The sequence below is a fragment of the Biomphalaria glabrata genome, chromosome 12 (assembly GCF_947242115.1).
Source record: "Biomphalaria glabrata chromosome 12, xgBioGlab47.1, whole genome shotgun sequence".
NCBI lineage: Eukaryota > Metazoa > Mollusca > Gastropoda > Planorbidae > Biomphalaria > Biomphalaria glabrata.
In genome coordinates this window covers 30712521-30734888 of record NC_074722.1, presented here as the reverse complement: position 1 = coordinate 30734888, position 22368 = coordinate 30712521, and the positions used below count along the sequence as shown (strand labels likewise).

Genomic DNA, 22368 nt, shown 5'->3' with positions numbered 1-22368 from the left:
ATAAATTTTAGACTAGATGAGGATATGGGCGTGAGATATAGGCCTATCCTTGTTTCAAGGCTAAAGTAACAACCAATATCAGCCTAGCATCTAAACGTGGTTTTATATAGCCTAACCGCAAATCAGTAGACCGAGTTATCAAGATTGCAAATTAAAAAAACAAAACAAAAAACATTTTGAAGCTCGAATTTCACTGAAAAATACCGAAAGTTCTGAAAAATACGTAAGTCGATCAAACACAGAGGCTTCATGGAAAGATGTCCAGCTTGTTGGAATCTATTTATTTAGGTCACCATAACCAAGTTCCAAAAGTAACCTATCTGCATCTAGCCTAGATTTATGATCTGATTGTGTAAAATAGGCTTCCTTTGCTACTCACAGAGTCTCGAGTCTACCAACTACCTAGGCCTACTCTTCTGGGATAGTCTTGTGGGCCTACCTACTAACAGACATTAGGACAGTAGGCTATAGATTAACAGTCGACCTAATCTACTTTTTAATTGATAGACATGATATATCAGCAACAATAATCGACATTAGCTATGATAGATTCTAGATCTTAAATTAGATATAACCAAGACAGACTTATAGTCTATATTTTTTTATGGAGGGTGGGGGATTGTCGATTTTATCTGAAAGTGAATATAACTAAATTCCATCTATAAATAGACAATCTAACACCTAGCCTAGCTAATAACTAAATAAGTAATTGGGTCAGTTATTTAGGTGTTCACACCCTTCCAACTTCCTACGCAGCTTCACACAAAGTCCCCGAGGTTCCAATGAGCGGCTATATAGAATCTAATCAATCGTATGGAGGTGTGGGAGTACAGGGGAGCTCACACTACTCACAATGAATGGACGATGGATTAATACATAATAATAATGATGCCTGCCAGGTATACTAAATAATATTTGTATACTCTCTTTTTTAATCATGAAGATGATTCAATCAAATTAGTTTCAATAAGATATAGATTTATATGATAAAAGCAATAGATTTTCGCTTAAATAAATATATATTTTGTTTAGGGCATAAGGGCATGGTCTCGAACTATATGCAGCATCGTAGAGTTAAATCTGAAAATGTCTTTGATGCTCAGTGATGCGGTTCAAATATGGCGGCTGTTGGAGAATTGTAAACTGTGTAGATCTATGTCTGAATAAAACCTTCGCAACAACGGTTAATCATATCTCTACAATCTACATATCGACAGATCTTCGTCGGTCGCGAGTCATGCACGTACATTCGGATCATCGCTGCATAGACTGCATTTGATTGACCATTTGATGCTGTTGGTGTTACTGTAACTGTTCACATCGAAATCATAACGAAACGATGCCGACGATGGGTATGACTATGAGTATGACCCCAACTACTCGAAGGAGTTATTGTACTTTCATATTGTCTGTGTGTTTTTCACTTTTTGTGGGTAAGTTAATTTTTTTAAAATGATTTTTTATTTATTTTAAAAGGGCAGTGGCCATGGAAAAATTTGAGTCATCTCTTCTAAAGAACATATTATAGAATTATAGTATCTATAGAATAATAATAATTAAATAATAATTAATATAGATCTAGACAATCTAGTAATCTAGTCTAGACTGTGAGTGAGACTAGATTAAATTAAGTTTAAGACTAAGCCCCACTAACTCAGAGTACTAAGAGTCACTTTTACTAAGAGTAAAGACTCAATTTTAATCTTAACTTAATGAAGGGAAACTCCAATGGTTTTTCAAATTTTGAGTTATTAAAATTGACCTCTATTTAGAATTTAGAATTTAGATCTAAATTCTGTGTAAAAAGTTGTAATAGTAAACATTTTACCATTTAAATGCTTAGATTTATATTTAACTAGCCATATGTTGCCTGCGGGTCTTAATCTTCGTATTCGATGTAGTCACTGAGAGCGTTTTGTAAACAATTAAATGAAATAATAATGAATGTTATATAAGTAATTTTTTTTTAAAACATTAGGTATAAGGTGTAAGTGGATAAGTGAATCTTAACTTTCTAGATTTAAATATTTCTAGTAAGATAAGTATCATGTCATCTAAAGGCTACATTGATGACATAGAGATAGTTTACTCAAGCGGAGAATGATTGTGTACAGATCTATATTCTAGACCTAGATCTACTTATAAAATAAATAATGTGATGTGAGCTTGTGTCGACCTAGGTGTAATGTGTTGATCTAGATACATAAGCCGTGTTTCATTCATCATTTCGTAGCTAAGTTGCTAAGAGTTCTAAATGCGCATAAATTTAATAAGTAAATCTTAAAGAAAAAAGTAAATTGAAAATAAAGACTTAAAATTAAAATTAAAATTAAACCGAATAGGTAACTGTAGGCTTAAATGCTTTAAAAAACACATTGGCAAGTAAATTGCATTTAAGTAGTTTACTGGTTTAATAATATGCCTGTATAATGCTCAATATTATGAGCTCTGACGTTGATTTCATTTGTATCACTTCACGGCCCAAGTAATGGTACGCGCGAGCTATGGGAAAGTGTGTCAATGCGGCTAAAGCTATTCGCATTTAGAGCGAATGATTTTATGTAAAAAATGTTTTGTTAACTCAAATTTTAAGGTTAATGTGCATCAAATAATGAAATGAATAGACACGTATTTGTATGTGCATGTGTAAAATAACAAAATTATGTTTTCTTAAATGAGAGCTAATTTAGATCTAGAGATTTTCATCTCTGCTGCGCATGCATGGCCTCTCGGTCTTGTCTCATCATTTAGACACAGCATGTAAACATGGCCTAGATTTATAAGATAAAATACTTTTATAGAGTTGGGCAACTTTTTTTTTTTTTGTGGGTCTTAAGTTTGTTTTAGGGCTACAATACATACACTACGGACTAAGTAATTACCCAAGGAACATTTCTGCCAAGTTTTATCAAGATCTGTGAAATGGTTTTGGTTTCTATACGGGGACATACATTCATACGCCTCACATTCTACTATATATATCTATTAAATAAATAAGTCAGTAAATTTAGTAAATTCTTGACATCTCAAAAAAACAGGGTTCTTTGAGATTTTGCTTTTAGCTCATTCAAACATCACTTCTCTCAAAAATACTGAGAAACTAGATTTAACCAAGCCTATCGTTTCATTCTTACAGTAGCTGTTACACTTAGTGATGGCCTAGTCCAGCACTATGTTACAGTTATATAGATCTAGAGAGAGATCTAAAAAAGCATTACGATAACCAACTTGAGAAAAAAAAAGTAACATTTTCATCTAAGCCCCTCCCTGTCCTAAAAAAGTAAATAGATCGTGTGTCTGACTCTAACAAACTGGTCAGTGTAAGGCTAGTCTAAAAAAGAGACTACATGTAGTCTGTCATGACAAGACAACCTGGAATCGGAAGTGTTTGTGTGTGTTGAGAGGTCAGGCGAGAAAATACACACTGCTGTGGTTAGTCATGCACGTAAATCTACTTTCAACATGCATTTTTTTCTTAGCTAGATCTAACTGCATAGACGAAGATATATTTTTTTTTTATGAGAATGTATTATTTAGTGTATGGTCTCCCATTATACAAAAAGTCAATAGATATAGATTAAATGAATAGGTTAGTGTGACGTCACATAGAAACCCGGTGAAAATCTGATCGTTTTGAATGCGCAGGAAAATTACACCAGGAATACATCAATTACTAAGTTGCAAATCTTAAAAAAAGAATTTATATATATATATATATATATATAATACACATTCATTATCAAAACACATATTATATATATTATATATATTATATAAAATAAATCTATAGGCCAATATATATTATATAGACTCTAGAATACTCTAGATCTAGCTAGATTTATATATCTAGCCTTAATATTAATATATCCTTATCTTATCTGTGATGATTGGTAATGACTGTTTACTTTTTAAGTTTAGTGTTGACTGATCTAGATCAGTTATATTATATTATAATATTATATTTATTATATTTTATTATATTGTATTATATTTTATTATAAACTCAATAAGAGGTAAAATTAGCTTGTGATTCATATAATTATTAATTTTGTTTCAGATTCCGTATTATGTATCAACATAGATTTTGATGATAGTAATGATGGTTTCTTCTTAAAGTCATCCTATAAATTCAAACCTGCAGAACCCAATGTTGTGAGAGAATCCCTCATCTTAACCCACCCAGCTGAAGTGTATAAACTGAGGGCCAGCTATGGACCCTTTGAAATGTATGAGGTAGGTTTCAATAGATCCCAGCATATTTAATACAGCTTTTATAGTTTAATAAAAACTAAGGATATATTTGACTAGTTAATTGAAAATAATCTGCATATTATTACTATGTCTATTAGTTCATTATTGTTATTAAGAAACCAACTCCTTCTTTTTAAGTAAATGGATTTAGAAAATCAATATATTGAATCATAATGAGATAATTGTTTGTACTTCTTTTTTTTCATGGGACAAAATACAATTATAAAACTTTGATTTTTATGTAGTAAGGCTATAAAAAGGCTTTGACCGTAAACTAATAATAATACTGTTACTTTTTTTTTCTAATCAGGTTGTGCCAAATGAAATACTTAACAGTTTAACCAAATCTGGAGACATATTTGAAACGTTTAGCGATGACATGCACAGACATGTCATGCATAATCTGGATGTCAGTGCCCATCTTGTTTCACAAACAATAGTTCCGGCGCAGCCGTGGATCCAGGTCCTGATACATGTCCAGACCCTGTCCAGAAAGCAGAAGCAGGACATGATCTACCATTACTATGGCATCACACAGAGGTGGTGTGCACAGGTTTTTGTTTCCAGGGGGAGCGAGACGCACACAGCAGTGTGCTTGCTTGATGGCGATCAGAGCGCTTGTGTAGCAAGCCTACCTGTTCCAGAGCACTGGTGGGACACCTCAAACCTGACCTTGTTTGAGCAGGACATAAGAGTGGAGTATGATCTCTCCAGAGTTGAGCAGAGCCAGGAATGTGCCAGCGTGTCCAACACCATTGTCCCCTCACGAGCGGAAGTACAGTCCGACAACCCAGACAAAAAATACCTTGCCAGTGTCCATCTGCTTCAGGAACAGGTTGTATATGCTGACCATAAAGATAAAGATCTAGTCTTTAGAGTACCTCAGATGGATCTTCAAGCAAATACAAGATTTGAAGTTCCAGTTTTCTTGGATAAGAATTCTGTCTTGAAAGAGTTTGCTATTCAGTAAGTTTTATTGTATTTAATTTGGCTTTTTTTTATTGAAGCACTGTAATAATTTTCTTAAGTTTTTTTTTCTATTAATTAGGTAAAAATCTATATTTATATAAATATTACTTTTAAAAATGTCTTTTTTCAAGTTTATAAATAACTATATCCTTATTATTGCTAAACATTGTTGTTGTTGTTTTTCTTTCAATAAAAAACTAATCTTAATTAAAACCCATTTAAATTTCTTAATTTAACATTTATTTATTTTTACCACTGGTATAATTTCGGTTTAAAAAATACAGGGTGGGTCATGTGATAATTGATCTCTAGGGGACAAGTGCAGGACTAGTTAACACTGCCAATCAGATTCTTGTTTGGGAATCTCTATGATTATGTGCTGTGTTCACCACCTTGTCTGTATTGTTGCTAGGAAGAGGTGTCGATTAGCTTTTCTGGGGTTCAACTATTATTTTGCCATGTACTATGGACCATTGCCATTATATTTCTCATTATATTTAATAGACATTAATGCATCTAGCATTGTTTCAGCACTTAACGCTGCACTATAAGTATTTTATTGCCGGTCTAATTTGTAATTGTATATTTGTTTCTTTTATTTTTATATATAAATGAATCACAGTATCTGTTATAAACTTAAAAATATTTTTATATATAAATGAATCACAGTATCTGTTATAAACTTATAAATATTTAAAAGTCAAACTCTGTAAAAAATCAAACAGAATGAGGGTAAGAGGGAATATAGTGATGGAAGGAGCTGCACCTTCTAGAGACAGCCCATGGATTGTGTCAGTCAACTCCAGCAGCAAGGATGGATCTATCATTGTTGCTGTCTCCTACAAAGAAAATGGGAGAAATGCAAAAATTGTTAGGTGAGTCATTGGAAATCTATATATTTTGTTTGTCTCATTTTTACATGTTTGGCATTGATGACAACTAAGCTTAAAATACTTTTGATTGCGCAAAGGAAAATCTTTGATGATTTAATTTTTATGTATCTATGACTTTTAGTACTTCAAGTGTGTATGAAATTATGAGATACAAGTTCCGTACTTTGTCAACGACCAGTTCTTCATCTAGTGCCAGAATCATCTGGAGTGTTAATTATGAGAAGAATGGCCTATCTCGAAATCCGTACTTTGGCTCAGAAACCAGTCGCATTACTGCCAAATTTAATGTTATTGGCGGTAGAACAGAGAAAGTGATTGTTGTTATGAAAGTAAGTGTTGTTGGTTTTTTGTCTTAGTAATTTTTTAAATTACTGAAACATTTTTTCCAGAATGTTATTTGTTGCCATTTTGATATATAATATATATTAGAAATAAAGAAAAATGTATAGTGTTTGTTCAAGCTTGTAAATTTATTTTTCTAATAGATATTAGATATTGTGACCAAACATTAGAGAAATATCACCAGTAGAACTAGGTATCTACTTTTATTTATATATTCCCTGGTTATAATGCTTTTTCTCTATAATAGGAACGTAATTTGCTGAATACAGCCATTCTGACTGGTACTCCTGTTTCACATGACATGATGGTGTATTCTTTGTCTTCAAATAATACCTTGAAAGAAATTACAAAAGACTGTTCCTGTAGGTCAACTGACCCTGAAGCACTTCAGGTATCATATATTATGTTACATCAACATTTAGCTATTGTCAAACTGTGGTGCTTGTCAGTTCAACAGGGTGTTGAGATAACATTACAGTTTTGACCTATGTAGTTCTCATTAACTAGGCTTAAAGCAACTCAAGAGCAGGGATTGTTATTTCTGTCATGGCAAAATGTTCTATCTTACACAAGCGTAAAACCCTAGCAATCAGGTTTAGAGAAAAAGAAAACTATAGTATAGTTTTTTATCAAACCTATAACAATGCTGTTAAATTAAATTAAAAAACCAAGAGTTAGTATTAGAAAACAGAACACATCCACAGAAATATACCAATCTTTATTCACTCAAAAAAAAAATAAAAAATAAAATCAGAAACAGAATAATTAAGATTAACTTCTTTTTATATACAAAATAATCATTATCAACTTGGTTTAAAGTCACATGGGTTATTCTCTCTTTCAGGTATCTCATTCTTGCGATGTAGTATTCATGGATGGCAGTGAAACTCGTGGAGCCAAAAATGTGACTTTGTTGGTCAGGACTGGAGATCATGTTTCACAAATTGGGGTGCGAGTGTGGATTCCAGAGCCTCGCCTAGACATCCAACTTTCAGATTCTAAGCTGAGCCAAATTCGAGGATGGAGAGTTCCCTACACACAGCCTAAGTAAGTAAAGAATAGATTGTAAAACTTTGATACTTATCTATAGAGCTGTGGAATCTCTTCCAACATTTTGCCACTTTTAACTCAAGGGTTGGCTAGATTGAAAATGCCACAGACATTTCCTCTGACTGTTTATGTGTGATGCAGAATAACATAGTAATGAATCAACATATAATTTTTTGCCTAAGAACTAGCACACAAAAACATGTGTTCCGGAAGCTGACAATTGCCCTTGTCACCAGTGAATGTTGATCATGGCCTTCAAAGATGCATATTCCAATAGGACACTGACCAAACACTCTTATAGAAGAAAAACTATATAGACAGCTAACTGATCTGGAAACTACTGCCCAGTTCATCTCTTCCAACATTTTGCCACTTTTAACTCAAGGGTTGGCTAGATCGAAAATGCCACAGACATTTCCTCTGACTGTTTATGTGTGATGCAGAATAACATAGTAATGAATCAACATATAATTTTTTGCCTAAGAACTAGCACACAAAAACATGTGTTCCGGAAGCTGACAATTGCCCTTGTCACCAGTGAATGTTGATCATGGCCTTCAAAGATGCATATTCCAATAGGACACTGACCAAACACTCTTATAGAAGAAAAACTATATAGACAGCTAACTGATCTGGAAACTACTGCCCAGTTCATCTCAAACTAGTCATCTGAACTTTCTAACATAAAAATGAGAATGCAGAAGAAGAATCCAATGAATATATGACAGTGATTCAAAGCTCATTAACATGCACACATGCCTTAACTCAAAGCTCCTTGTTTATATTAATAGTTATTTCCTTCATTAAATGAATGTAATTAGTTATTGTAGAGGTGGCTTTGGGTTCTTATTCATTAGTTTATTATGTAGACGTTGAATTATGTGAAGGTTGATGCTGCTTTGGGTTCTTATGTGTTATTGTCCTCCCTGCAATACTACTGAACTATAACTCAACCAACAAAGTCTAATATCAGCAGATGAATATTTGTTATATATAATACTAGACATATGTTACCCGCGACCCGCGGGTCTTTATTTGCGCATTACTTTCGATATAGTCACTGAGAGTGTTTTGTAAACAATTAAACGAAATAATAATGTAATAAGTAAAGCGAATGTGTCAATGTAAAAATAGTGTGAATAATGCTATCATATCAAAATAGCTAATAGGCTTAAATCCATTTTTTTTAAAATTAAAACATTTGCTTTTGAATAATCTAGTGGATTGGATTTAGATTATGTTAAACGTAGCTAATGATCCTTTCACGTTATTTCAGTTTCGCTACGAAAATAAAATTAGTTTTGCGAAAATGGTTTACCCAAAGTCGATACATTCTTATCTATTAAAAACGAAAAGAGCGATAGCTTTGTTAAATGAATGGGATTATAAAGTGAACAATTAAACGAAATAATTTTTAGTACGCGATTCATGAATGAATATAGATCTAGGCCTATCTCAACTCGGCTTCGCAGCTTTCGTAAACGAATGTAGCTTTAGAAAACCAAATTTGAATGTTTATTTGATCAAAATATGAAATGAATGGACTTTAATTAATATATTTATGTGTTAAAGTATAAAACTATCTGTGCGAAGATAAGTTTTATCATCTTAGTGTTGAATTAGAGTTTTAGATCTAGGGATGGGATTATAAAGTAACAATAAAACGAAATAATTTTTAGTACGCGATTCATGAATGAATATAGATCTAGGCCTTTAACTCGGCTTCGCAGCTTTCGTAAACGAATGTAGCTATAGAAAACCAAATTTGAATGTTTATTTGATCAAAATATGAAATGAATGGACTTTAATTAATATGTTTATGTGTTAAAGTATAAAACTATCTGTGCGAAGAGAAGTTTTATCATCTTAGAGTTGAATTAGAGTTTTAGATCTAGGGATGGGATTATAAAGTAAACAATTAAACGAATTAATATTTAGTACGCGATTCATTACTGAATTGTCTAATGAAAGAATGTTCGTCAGGAAATCTGTAATCACAGATATAAGGAACTAATTAATGTAAAAAATGCTTTTGAAACACAAAATTGAAGGTTAATTTTATTATATAATGAAATCAATGGATCTTCTTTTGTCTTTTCATGTGTCAAAGTAAAAAACTATCTGCGCAAAGTGTATTTCTTAAAATTAGATCTAGGTCTAAATCCTTTCTATCTTTTCTCATGTCAACATTGTAGACATGGCCTAGATCCATAAAATACTATAGCTGTAATAGAGTCGGACAACTTTATTTTTTTTGAGGGTCTTACATTTGTTTTAGGGCTACAATACATTCACTAAGGTCTAAGTTGGTACCCAAGGAACATTCCTGCCTAGTTTTATCAAGATTGGTCAAGCGGTTTTGATGTCTATAAGTAACATACATACATACATACATACATACATACCCCTCACATTCTACTTTATAATATAGATATCAGTATATAAATGACCATGTTGCATCTAAAACATACCTCTCACAACTATCATTTCACAAATTAATTCATATAACATTTACACTGTAACTTCACTTTGTAGTATCTTCAGATCTTTTACAGAATAACGTTCACAGAGTTTTATAATTATATCTTTGAGTTTCACAGAACATGTCTACTCTAAAAAAAAAAAAATCAAAACATTCCACTCCTCTTGACTCAACTACCCATAATACCTTGAGTTGAGTTCTCTCTTGATATTTCATGTTATTATTTTAAATTCTATTCCTATGTTAATAAACAACAAACAAATTGGAGACAGAACTGGATTCTCAGACCATAGACCAAGTAGATATTTTTATAAACCTTGGGAGTGTAGTCAGTGTATCAGGTGGAACAGATGAAGACATCAAACATCATATAAATCCAGGCGTCAGACATTTACACACCTAAAACCAAGCTGGAAATCTCCCCACATCTCTAACAAGACTAAAATAAGAATCTTTAACTCTAATGTCACGGCTGTCCTACTGTATGTTTCTGAAACATGGAGAACTGAAGGAACAACAAAAAAAAAAGTACAGACCTTCATCAACAGATGTCAAAGAAATATCTTAAAAATATACTGGTAGGACAAAATAGAAAACACCAAACTGTGGGAGATGAGTGGACTGAAAAATATAGAGAAGCAGATCTTAGAATGGAAGTGGAGATGGATTGGTAACACCCTTAGAAAAGATACCAACAACAGAGCTAAACAGAATAAAACCCCAGGGAACAAGATGTAAAGGAAGACCAAAAAGATCATGGTGACGCAGTATACTAGATGAAGCCAAGAGGGCAGGAAAGAGCTGGGAAGCCATTAAAAAACTAGCAAGAGACCGTGGAGAGTGGCGTGTTTTTACTGAGGCCCTATGTTCCATGAGGAACGCAAAGGAAAGATGATGATGATGTTAATAGTACTCATATCAGTGTCGAGTAGTAATATAATTTATTTGTGACAACTATATCCCCAGTGTTTGAATATTGTTGATAATGATGATTAATGATGTTCCAGGTCAAAAAGAAGTGCAGATGTAAGCAACATAGGTCTGAGCAATGTAACAGTTATAGACAGAGAGAGGTCAGAGCCTCATTCCTGCGAGTCCAAGTACCAGCAGACTATGATTGATGTCTATGCCAGGTTCTCCATCAGTGCACCAGGGGAGTCCACTTTTTACTACCGCAACAAGAAGGTCTTTATCCGTGTGACGGACTTGGTGAAGGACAGGCTGAAGGTGGCCAACCCAAACATTGCCCGTATTGTGGGCAACACTGTACAAGGTGTATCTCCCGGGCTGACAGAAGTGCAGGTGCTCAGTTCATGTTTTTTGTTCTTTTTGTTTTTCTCTTCTACTTCTTCAAAAACAACTGGAGTTAACATTACTCTAGAGCAATACTTATATTTACAATTGTTATTTGAATGAAAATAAAATCTTTACTCGTTTGTATTTTATTAAATATTGAAAGATAATTTTGTCAGGTTTTATTGTTAGTAAATTAAGATTGTTAGTTCTGAACTTAAATTGGATACCTGACATTTTATGGGAAAAATATAAAGGAAACAGACTTTGGTTCATCTGCCTAACAGACCCTGTAATGTCATAAACTTCACTAAATCGTTCGGTATAATTTTAAACTTTTTTTTGTTGTTTTCAAATGTTTTCAGATTCATTGGAAGTATTATAGGTTGTTTTTTTTTTTAATTATTAGCTGATTGTTGGAACTGAGTTTTTGGAGTGAAAAAAATCTATTCCCTTTCAATAAACAAGGAGTCTAAATAGTTGAATCAAAATATTTCATCTCATTACTCTCGTGATTTAGACCCTCTTGTTCCAATGTGCTTTCTCTTCATTACTTCTTTTCAACCTTAAGGGAAACAATGAAAGTTATATTTATTAGAAAAAGGCACTATATAATAATATACTTTATATTTTGTTCGTTACTCATTTGACCATTTTTTTTTGTCCAGCTGTCAAAGCATTATACATGTGATAACCCTAGATCTGGGAAGAATTAAAAAGTTTATTATGATAGCATCAATGTAACACTTTTGACTAGTTTTGAAAAGTTACACATTTTTCTTTATAATTAATATGTTCAATCATTCAAATGCTCTAAGCTTATGGCCAATGTATAAAATATTTAATTCTCTAACTGTATGACATATACATTTATTGTTTCTTTTACTTGTTCATTTAATTTTTGTTTTGAAAGGTCATTTCACCAACTGGTAAACTATTGGGAGCCAAAGAAATAAAAGTGGCGAAAGACAAAGTGGCGATAGAGCGGCTGCTGGTGCGGGTTATTAGTGGCATGGGTCTGCGCATTTCAGAAGATCCCAATTTGCCAGGGGCACTCTTGGCCACTGTCACTCTTAGAGACCAGCTGGTTGCTAAACAGCAGGTGGGTACATACTTGGCATTCTACTAATTAGTTAAGAAGACATTGTGCATAGTTTTTTTCTTTCAGGTAATACAAGGGAACAAATAATTTTTTAAGAGATGCTGTGCATTTGAATGTTAGTGTGGATTAGTTCTAGACAATGGAAAAACATGCTTATACATTTATTCTGCAATAAAAGTAAACAATTTAAAGTTATATATATTTTTTTTTGTCATTTTGCCATTATTGCTGTTTCCAACAGGAGGCAGTGCTTGACATAGCGGTGGAGTTTAAAGATGGCTCTATGCTCCCACTTGCTCAAGTCCCGGCCGAGGAGTATGAGCTAGAGGTAACATCTATGAACACAGATGTGGTTGAGGTAACAGAGGCACTTCCTCCCATCCCAGCCATGCCACCTAGCATCAAAGCCATCGGAAATGGAAAAGGAGAAATAGTGCGTGTAACCCTCAGGGAAATCGAGATGTGTAGCAAGAAAACAATTAGAAGCTTGGACTCTGAGTATGTTCATGTTCAGGTGAGTGTGGTTATGAGGAGAAAAATATCAATGATCAATATTTAACTTACCATCTGTTTGCGATTTTCTGGTGGTACAGAAACAACTCTTTTTAATTTCCAACTAGATATTGATTTGAATACTTCATAGCTTGAGCTGGTCATTTTATCAAAAGATAAACTGATCAGAGCCAAAAAAGATTTGATTATATTTTATATTGTGAAAATAAATATTTCATTGACTCCAAACACAGGCAATACTGCACTCCTCTTTAATCTTCAGACTCAAAGCAAGCTTTATTTTGATTTTAATATTGTATTTTTTTGTGTACAATAACTAAAAAAATGTTAAGACATATAGCTTTGATTGAATGAGGTCTACTTGTTAGCTTTGGTAAAACACATCAAACTTGCTACGTTTAGTTTATGAAAACATGCATATCATTCTGCGCACAAATGTTTATTGTTCCAGTATTTACATTTTGACAATGTAAGTTCAGTCAAAGGAAACAATAATTTTTTTTTTCATTTGACTTGTTTGAACAGGTTGACTTTACTAAAGACTTAGATTTCTTCAACTTGGTCCAGAGTGATAGTAACTATTACCACAGATCAAATGAGAAACGTCCCTTGAATAATGAGCAGGAAATGTACAGTCACAAAGATGACTATTTCAAGCACCAACAGAAAATGTCAAAGAAACATGAGTTGGAGGAAGACTCCAACTACTATAAATCATCTAAGTCTGGTCCCAAGGTGAATTTTTAAAAATGTCTTGCTATTCTTTTTTTCTAATTCAGTTTTTACACACTGCTAATGAAATTATCTTTTTCCGAATCGCACAAAAGCTTTTACAGATATGGGGTTTTACCCAAGATGCAGGCTAGATAAATGAATTAAATTAAGCAGACATCCTGTTAGCATTATAGTACTCGTTTTGCAATCTACTAACTACATTACTTTGCAGACCACATTGTTAAAAAAAAGCAAACTGATATGTTAGCCTTCTAGTTTATTGTAAAGCATGTTGTTCATCTTATAGGTAGACTGTCTGACTTAGCTATTGTTCAGATTTATCTTGGGGAGTCCTGCTTTAAAAAAGTAAAATGATTTAAGAACTTTTTAAATAGTAACTATTTTCTTTTTAGGTATTTCCTGTGGTAGATGATTTGGAAAAACTAGAATCCTACACTGCCTCTGATGACTCTGATGATGCCACAAAGGAGCCCAAATCGGAAGCCTTGGAACAGCCAGTTAGCACCAAGGCTAAACATCCTTCACCTCTAGAGATTGGAATGTATGTTTTGGTGGCTGTCTTTGTTTTTGCCATCCTTGTCTTCACTGCCAACTGTGCTGTCTTCATGGTGAGATACCAGCGCAAGCGCTCCCCTAAGAATTCAAGGGTGATGACTGGGTCCATATCACAGGCCCCTGACTGGGTTTGGATTGGGCGTGCCACCTTGGAAAGGAGTGGTGCAGGAAGTGCCGGGTGCAACCATGCCCTGATGGCAGAGGAAGACTTCAATGGAAATCAGATGGTTGTGCCTAACGCCCTACCCGCAGAAAGACAACGACAAAGCCAGAGGAGACCTGTGAGTGGTGATCTGAATGTCAGCAACACTACCAGCGGAGTCACTGGCTCATCTGAGAGCAACCGCAGCAGCTTAGTGTCAACCTATAAAGGCTCTGAATGCAGCATTAGGATAACCTCCAATCCACTTCCAGACAACGACTGTGGCATGGGCTACAATGAAGCTGAGTGGGACTACGAAGCAATGGGCATGACCTATGAGCAGCTGATGGAGTATTTTGATAACCTTAAGGAATCCTCTGCATAATGCAGACTCAGCCTGGAATGTGTATAATCTAACTAGCTGACTCTTCACTGTGTTTGAACCTTTCTCTTCCCTACTACATCAAACTATTGCATCCAGCATCAAATATTCTCAACAAAAAAAAAATGTGCTGTGAAACATATTTCTGAGACTATTGAACAAGTTATATGAATATCTGACTCAGTGCTGGTCAAACCACAGACTTGTCTGTTTTTATGTCCAATTGAATATTTTCTTTGAGGGCTGTGAAATTATTTCTATTCATTCAACTTTTTAGCTGCAATTGGAAACACTTGTGAATCGTCACTTTGGTTCTTTCCCTTACATATCATTTAGAAATAAGGCTCTAAATTTTCTAATAATTTAACACATTTTTTTTAAACATTAAGTTGTTAACTTCTAATGAAATCTTTAACAATCATTTCTTTATCTCTTGTGGCTAATGTTTTTTTGTTTTTTTTGTATTCTTTCATAAACAAATTATCTTCATGTCGAGGCCAGGTTTTATTTATTGACTATGTTTAAAATACTAGTAAAGGGTGTCTGTAAGTCAGAGTTGGAATATATTATGTTCTCCTTCATGATGTCATGGATTGTGGATTAGCCTTAGTGAATAGTATATAAGGATACAATAAGGATATTGATTATTCTTATTTGATATGCAAGGTCTTTATCATAGCAAAAGAAGTGCAGGAGAAGCTCATTGAAAGAATTGAGAACAACCCCCATTCTGTGCTATTATGTTTAACACTTGTAGAAACAAAAATGGCTTATGATTTTCCTAAGTAGTCAATGCATAATGTTCATTAGTATTAGTAATTGCTTAGTCAATAATGTGTATACCTCATGTATTTATTTCTTAAGTATTATGTATACAATTTTATTAATGACATATATATATATATATATATTTTGTTTACACATGACGATTTTACTTTGGTTTCCTAAGTCCACTGTTGTAAACTTTCATGTATTGTATAGACAAATTTTCTAAGCACGATGGATGGGAAGAAACCAAAAGCTGGTTCTGAGTTTTATATATATATACACCATCATGTACGAAATGTATTTTTTTTTTTTTCAATGTTGCTTTCTGTAAAAAAAATAATTTTTAAATAATTGCTTTATGTGGAGCTAAACATCAAATACTTTTTTTTAATTCATTTTTTTTTATGGCATTTATGTTTTTGGATATTAAGGCTAAGTAGTACATTTTCTTGAGTTGCCTGCAGGTTGTGTGGTGGATGATATCATCTTTATGTGTTGAATATCTTTTTGTTGTTGTCTAGTATTGTTGATATGTATAGTTTATACATAATTCTGTGTATTCAATAATGGCACCAATTTTTTCCTTGAAGATGCTACACTGTACTATTCTAATTGTGTTTGACGAAATAAATCTAGTTCAGTCTGTTGATTACTGTTGGCTGCTACAAGGTCAGGAAAAAAAAAAGTTTCACCCTATGTCTGTAAAAGACCGAACAACAATATACTCAAAATTTTCTTTGTCTAATATATCCTGGATACTATCTGTTAAATTAGGATTGAAAAATTGACAATCATAGTTCTCACATGAAGTCAGTATTACATTTGATCAAGATGTGTTCATGTTAACTCCCTAGCTAATGTCCAGCGTGATATGTAGTAAGCATAACAAACTCCTTTTCTTTCCCTTTACAGGCTCTTTTTCTTCTTCTAGCCAGCTTTATTGCTGCTGAGCTGTGAGCTCTTTACAGGCTCTTTTAGAACTACCCTTAATTCAAGTTTTTTCCACCAACTTTTGAACACAGGACCTTAGCTAAGTTGCCAAGTGCTCCTCTTTTCTGACCTCCTTTTCCAATTCATCTAAATAATTTATTCATTCATGATGATACTGTAATGAATTATATCATATTTTCAATCATAAAAACCTGAATATTTTTTTAAAGAGTTTTCACTGTTGTATTAGGTTTAAGTCTGGATTTATTAGTTCCTGCAAGTTAAACTACATATATGTGTTTTTGTTTTGTTTTTTGTCTTTTTTATTTTTCACTATTTTTCTGGTGAAATGTTTTATCAGTGATATTAACATGTTGAAGCAAAATTGGCCAGCTTTTATCTTAGTCTTTTTGTGATCATTCTGTATATTTTGGTCCTTCAGCTTTTCTTATACTCCCAGTCTTTATAAACATTATTTGTCTGACCTGTCATCATACAGATGAGGTAATATACTGGACGAATATACATATATATATATAATTTTTTTTTTAAAGTTCCTGAACCTTAGTTCTGCAGGCAGGCTTTTGATAAACGCAAGGCCTTTAATTTATTTATAAAAAATTTATTAAAATCTCATTAACCAGTATAAGTAGATCGTTATAATTATAAAATGCTATGGTCTTATCAGAATTAATTGTAGCTGTTTCTGTAGCCACAGATTTTCTCTTCCCCATGAACCTGTCTTTGCTACAGGAATCAGACCCAAGACCATCAGCTTGGTAACCCAGTGCTTGCTACTTTTTAAATATATATATATATATATATATATATATATATAAACAAATAACTGTTACTTGTATTCAAACACATTTCTGTCCAGAGATGAGCCTGCATGCTAGAGATGGCAGCTGTAAGGTTCCTTTTATATCTGACTGCTCATTAGGCTTGTGCTAATGTTTATTCCATGAGTTCTCCATCCAAATTGTCTGTGCTCTTGTTGAATTCCGTACTGATGATCACAATTGACTGTTGTGATGACTATCATATTTGCATATTCATTGGATGAACTATCTTAGTATTATTCTGTGCTATCTGGGTAACTTTTTTTTTTTAGTCATACTTTTAGTGTTTGAGGCCTATTGAATATTGTTAAACAAATGTGTATATTATTTTTTTTTACTCAAAAAACAAAATATTTATCTAATTGTATTCAATTTTGAAATAAAAGCAAACATTTATAAGTTGTTTTTTTACTTTGAAGTTTTAGATTTTTTTTTTTAAACAAATATATACCTATATGTACCTAACATGAAAATGTGTAAATTTCTTTTTTCAAATTGTAAAAAAAAGAATAGTACAAGTTACAGTTTGCATAGCACAATGACATTTTAAAATTGTTTTGGTGTTGAAGTCTTTACACAATTGCATTTGTTAGTTAGATTCTTTTATTATTATTTTTTTGTACACCGAGCTTTAGTTGAGTTTGTCAAAAAAATTTTTTTTTATTATAACTTACATGCTTCTATTTTACTTAAGCATCACTGGGAATAACGAATATATAAACATATATACACACATATACATGTGTATGTATTATGTATCAGGGGTTAGATCATTGATATAAGAATATATTGTATTGAAATCATAGCAGTATAGGCTATATATCTATGTAAACATTTGGATAATGAAATCTTTTGTTTTGATTATTTCTGTCGATCTATTTCCTTCTTCTTCAGACCATGAGATATTATTATGAAGCTTGAATGTTAAATTTCTTAACTTATTAACTGTTTAAAATCCAGTGGTAATCAATGTAAGATATGGGCTTATAAAACCTTTTAAGGTAAAGAAATAAAATTTTGAATATTTTAAACTGTTTCGTTGCTAGCTAACAGTCCAATTTGTTTGATAATGATTTCTGTTTATTTTGAATTTTCATAAAGTTGCAAGATTGCAATTTTTTTGTTTAATGCCTACAAATTTGGTTTATACAAACAAAAAAATCTGAAACTATTGATAAGATCAACTTTTGAAGGTTCAAACTACTGCCATGTTATGTAGTCCCTTTGTGAATCGACTCCAAAATCTGGTGCATTGATTTTCACTCTTTGGCCAGTCATGATGCTTTTGTTATAAACTTATGGAGAAAATAATGTTCATAAAACAATAAAAAGGCAACCAGGGAGATATATTATCTAAAATTGTGTTGGATATTAAATGTGATGTTTGCATTTGTCATGTGATTATCTCTATTCAAATTTTTTTTTTTTTTAGCATGGTTCATTCTAATTTTGATTCTTTTTGTCAAGGCACTGTTTTTAGTGTACAGAAATGGATGAAAAATGTCAATGGCCATGAGTTATCTGTAAGCAAAATAAATATAACAAATAATTGTAAACAAGGATGTAGATCTTGGACAATCATCTCACATTCATATTTTTTAAAGCATAATTATCACTGTTGATTTGTACAAAAATACAGGTATTTAATTCTTATATATTATCACTATTATAAAAAAAAATGGTAAAAACTAAATTAGATAGTGTTTGTCAATTAATGGTGAGTTTGGAAGAGTTTTATTTTTGGTTAAGATGATTCTATCAATGTTTATGAATAAAAAAAATGTGTCCTAATATTTCTTTTTTTTTTTCCCTTTGTCGTAAAATATTTGTGGTTAGTTTTTTTTTAACAATTTTTTTTTAGTCTTTATTACTACTCAACATTAATTAATAAAAGTAATATCACCATTCTTTTATGAGAGTTAAGTATATGACGCTTTAAGTGAAAGTTTCTGTTCAGTAGAATACAGAAATTCATTAAATTTCACCTTATAGCTTGTGGAGAAATAAAATCATATGCTTAGAAATATGTTTGGATGGATGCCTAATTATTTCTGCGTTACATATAGCTGTAATGATTTTGAATTTTTTCAAGGATGGAATTTCATCTGTGGAAAAATGGTTGGAATGTGTAAAACACATTTGTAACAGTAAAAATATTAAAAGTAACAATTCTTCCAAGTAGATTTCTTTTAATTTCATTTTTTTAAACATGATTACTAACAAAACACATTTACATACTACATAATGGAAAAGATCAAATAAGATTAATAATACTCAAGACTGAGTTCTTACCTAGGAAGACTCAGCAAAGTTAGTTTTACAAACATAATTTTTAAGGATCATGATTTGTTTAGTAAAACTATGAACACATGGCAAATTTAGATCTGACTACTTGACTGCTATTATGTAACATGTATAGATAAAAGTTTGCAACAGTTCACATGAAATCTGCTTTGTAAATAAAAAAAAAAAAATTCAGTAAAGTTAGTTCAAGCAAAAGTGTTTCCATCAAACATGCACCACGCTGGATCAATGTTGTTCACATTTATGTAGAATCTGAAAATCAAAAAATGTAGAACAAGATCATGTGTTTATTCTTATGTAAAGGTTTTGAAACATAAACAGGTTGAAATATCTCCACTGCTTATCTATTTTTGATTAGTTTCAGCAAAACTCCCAGATCACAGTGCTATACACATAAAGTGTAACTCTCAAAAATATATTCAGGTTTGAATTCCATTTTGTATTTGATGTGTTAATAAAATCTAATGTCATTTTAACAATAAAATATAAATTCATTAGATGTAGTTCTTTATCATTATATATCATTATATGTGGTATAGAGCTTTTCGGAAGCATCTTTATAATGAATGAACAATATTTTCACAAGAGGTCACACAAACAGAGAATAAATATTTTGTTGACTAAAGGGATCTTCCTGTCATCATGTCATGTAAGGCAGCATATTAAGCACTTTCAAAAGCAGTCAATTTGTACCAATACTAATGCTTGTATATGTACAAATTAAAACTATTAAACACAGTGATCTGCACAGTCCTCTTGTCCTTATTCTCTCAGTCTAACACCCACGCCTCCCTTTTTTCTCCTTCAGTAGCCTACTTTGGCTCTTGATTTAATGGCTACAATAAAAATCAAATACATGCAAACCTATTTTGTTTGATTCCAAGTTTTTTCTGAATGAATTCACACAGTTTCGGTGCCATTTTGCGATTCTTGTCCTCACTGACCACTCCAATGCTGCCCAAGGTTATATTAGCACATGGTTCTGTGGTGCCACCAAAGCTCATAATTTGATCAGGTGAGACTTGAACCAAGACATACTGAGGTTTAGAATATAATGATGTCGAAAAAGATATGTGTTAACGTAAAACAGAATATATTGTAGACAATGTAGTCTTATTATAAATTAAAAAAAAGGAAAACAAGTGTATTTGAATCCAGATTAAACATTTTTTTTATGAAACTTTTCAACTCAACAAAAGGTAAGGTTAAAATAAACAACATTACTTTTTTTCATGCAAAAGATTTCATCTAAATATAACCAGCAATCAGTTAATTTTTTGTTATATTATATTGTTAATTGTTACATCTTGTAATACTTAAGATGTCTACTTGCTTAATAGAAATGTATTTAATGCAGTGGTTCTCAAACTGTGGGTTTCAGGAGAGTGCAGTAGGGGTCAGAAGAAAGATAAAAATTTTATGCAATTAAAATAATTTCTTTGCTAAAACCAGTTTATTCGATACTATCATTTGAATAATAATTAACGCACTCCCTGCTGTTAAATTTCGTGGTGCCCAGTTTGGGTAGGGATACGGATAAGTGAAAAGAGTTTGTATTAGAAAATATATTCGTCTTTGAATTTCATTCATTCTTTACTTTCTTCATTAGTTTGAGGCACGAGAAGCTTCTTTCACTAGATTCCACAATTACGGGTATTGCATATTGCCGTTTTTTTTGTTGGCATTTTCCATATTGAATGACACCCCAAAATGACAATTTTTGTCTATATGTTTCAGGAGATTTGTATGAGTTTTCAAAAAGATTTTTAATAATTTCCAGAGTTTTCCAGGGCTTTTTGTATAATTTGTAATTTCAGGTAATTTTCAGGAACTCCTGGTAAATCAGGAGGCCGCGGAAAATCTGTTATAAGTTATATAAAATTTAATAATTTATAATAAATATACACCTAGAATTAGCTCAGGTCCTATGAAAGTGCAGGGCCCACTGCAGTCGCATATTATATGTTGCAGTGGCCTAAGGCCGGCCCTGCAAAATAGCGGCATATGCTACGCACCCGGCCGATTGACTAGTGATAATAAATAATCAGTATCTTGTAACATTGATCATTGATTGAAAATCCAGGCTTAAATTTTCCCAGCCTATATCACACTATATGTAGATCTACGTGTGTACAGGTTCTTTTTTTAATAGATAAGTTTTAATTTTTTTTAAATAAGTGTTTAAGGAGGAAATGTGCTTACAGATTCTGGTTTTTTAAGTTCTGATGCCACAAATTTTGATGCTTCCCGAATAAAATCTTCTGGGATTTGATCGCGTTTCAAATTTGTTGCAATAGAGAGGACCGGCATTGTTATGTTTATTGTAAAAAAAAAAAAGAATAGAATGTTTCTGAATGGTAGTGAGGTAGTTATATTTAGATACTTATGTAGTGTAGATTTAGATCTAGACTAGGCTACAATTACTAGATCTAGATCTAGCTAAGTCTAATATTCTACAAGAAAAATAACTTTATTAGTCTAAATATAAATTGAACAGGTCTTATTCTCAATCTCAGCTAGGCGATTAGTCTATAGAGTCTATTTATTGTATGTTAAACTCCAGCAGTTTTATTATTTTTTAATAGAAAATCTGGTGCCTTTGCTGTAGTTTGGTTGCCAAAGTAAATAATTAAGATTAAAGAAAAATATTGTTAATTGTAACATTAATTCGTTCTAGATTTAAATTTATATTATTAATTGAAAATATTTCCACGTCTTTTACTCATAGTGACTAGCACTATTTCGGAGAATTATTTATATATAAATTCTAATCTAGACCTAGTTCCATGATTATGAATTTGATAACTTCTGTTTA

The 22368-nt window shown here is 32.2% G+C and overlaps 2 protein-coding genes across 2 annotated transcripts; one reads left to right on the top strand and one right to left on the bottom strand.

The window, feature by feature from the left end:
* Positions 1-1090: 1090 nt before the first annotated feature.
* Positions 1091-16389, top strand: LOC106078320 (transmembrane protein 132E-like). Its single transcript, XM_056006174.1, has 12 exons — positions 1091-1433; positions 4058-4233; positions 4562-5217; positions 5946-6095; positions 6235-6442; positions 6703-6846; positions 7300-7502; positions 10995-11289; positions 12194-12382; positions 12624-12896; positions 13421-13630; positions 14023-16389. The coding sequence occupies exons 1-12, from the start codon at positions 1340-1342 to the stop codon at positions 14710-14712; spliced, it is 3288 nt and encodes a 1095-aa protein (XP_055862149.1). The 5' UTR covers positions 1091-1339; the 3' UTR covers positions 14713-16389.
* Positions 16390-19418: 3029 nt separating this feature from the next.
* Positions 19419-22089, bottom strand: LOC106078321 (macrophage migration inhibitory factor-like). The gene is made up of 3 exons (XM_013239175.2): positions 21756-22089; positions 20418-20590; positions 19419-19805 (listed from the first exon to the last, which is right to left on the bottom strand). The coding sequence occupies exons 1-3, from the start codon at positions 21861-21863 to the stop codon at positions 19739-19741; spliced, it is 348 nt and encodes a 115-aa protein (XP_013094629.1). The 5' UTR covers positions 21864-22089; the 3' UTR covers positions 19419-19738.
* Positions 22090-22368: the final 279 nt, after the last annotated feature.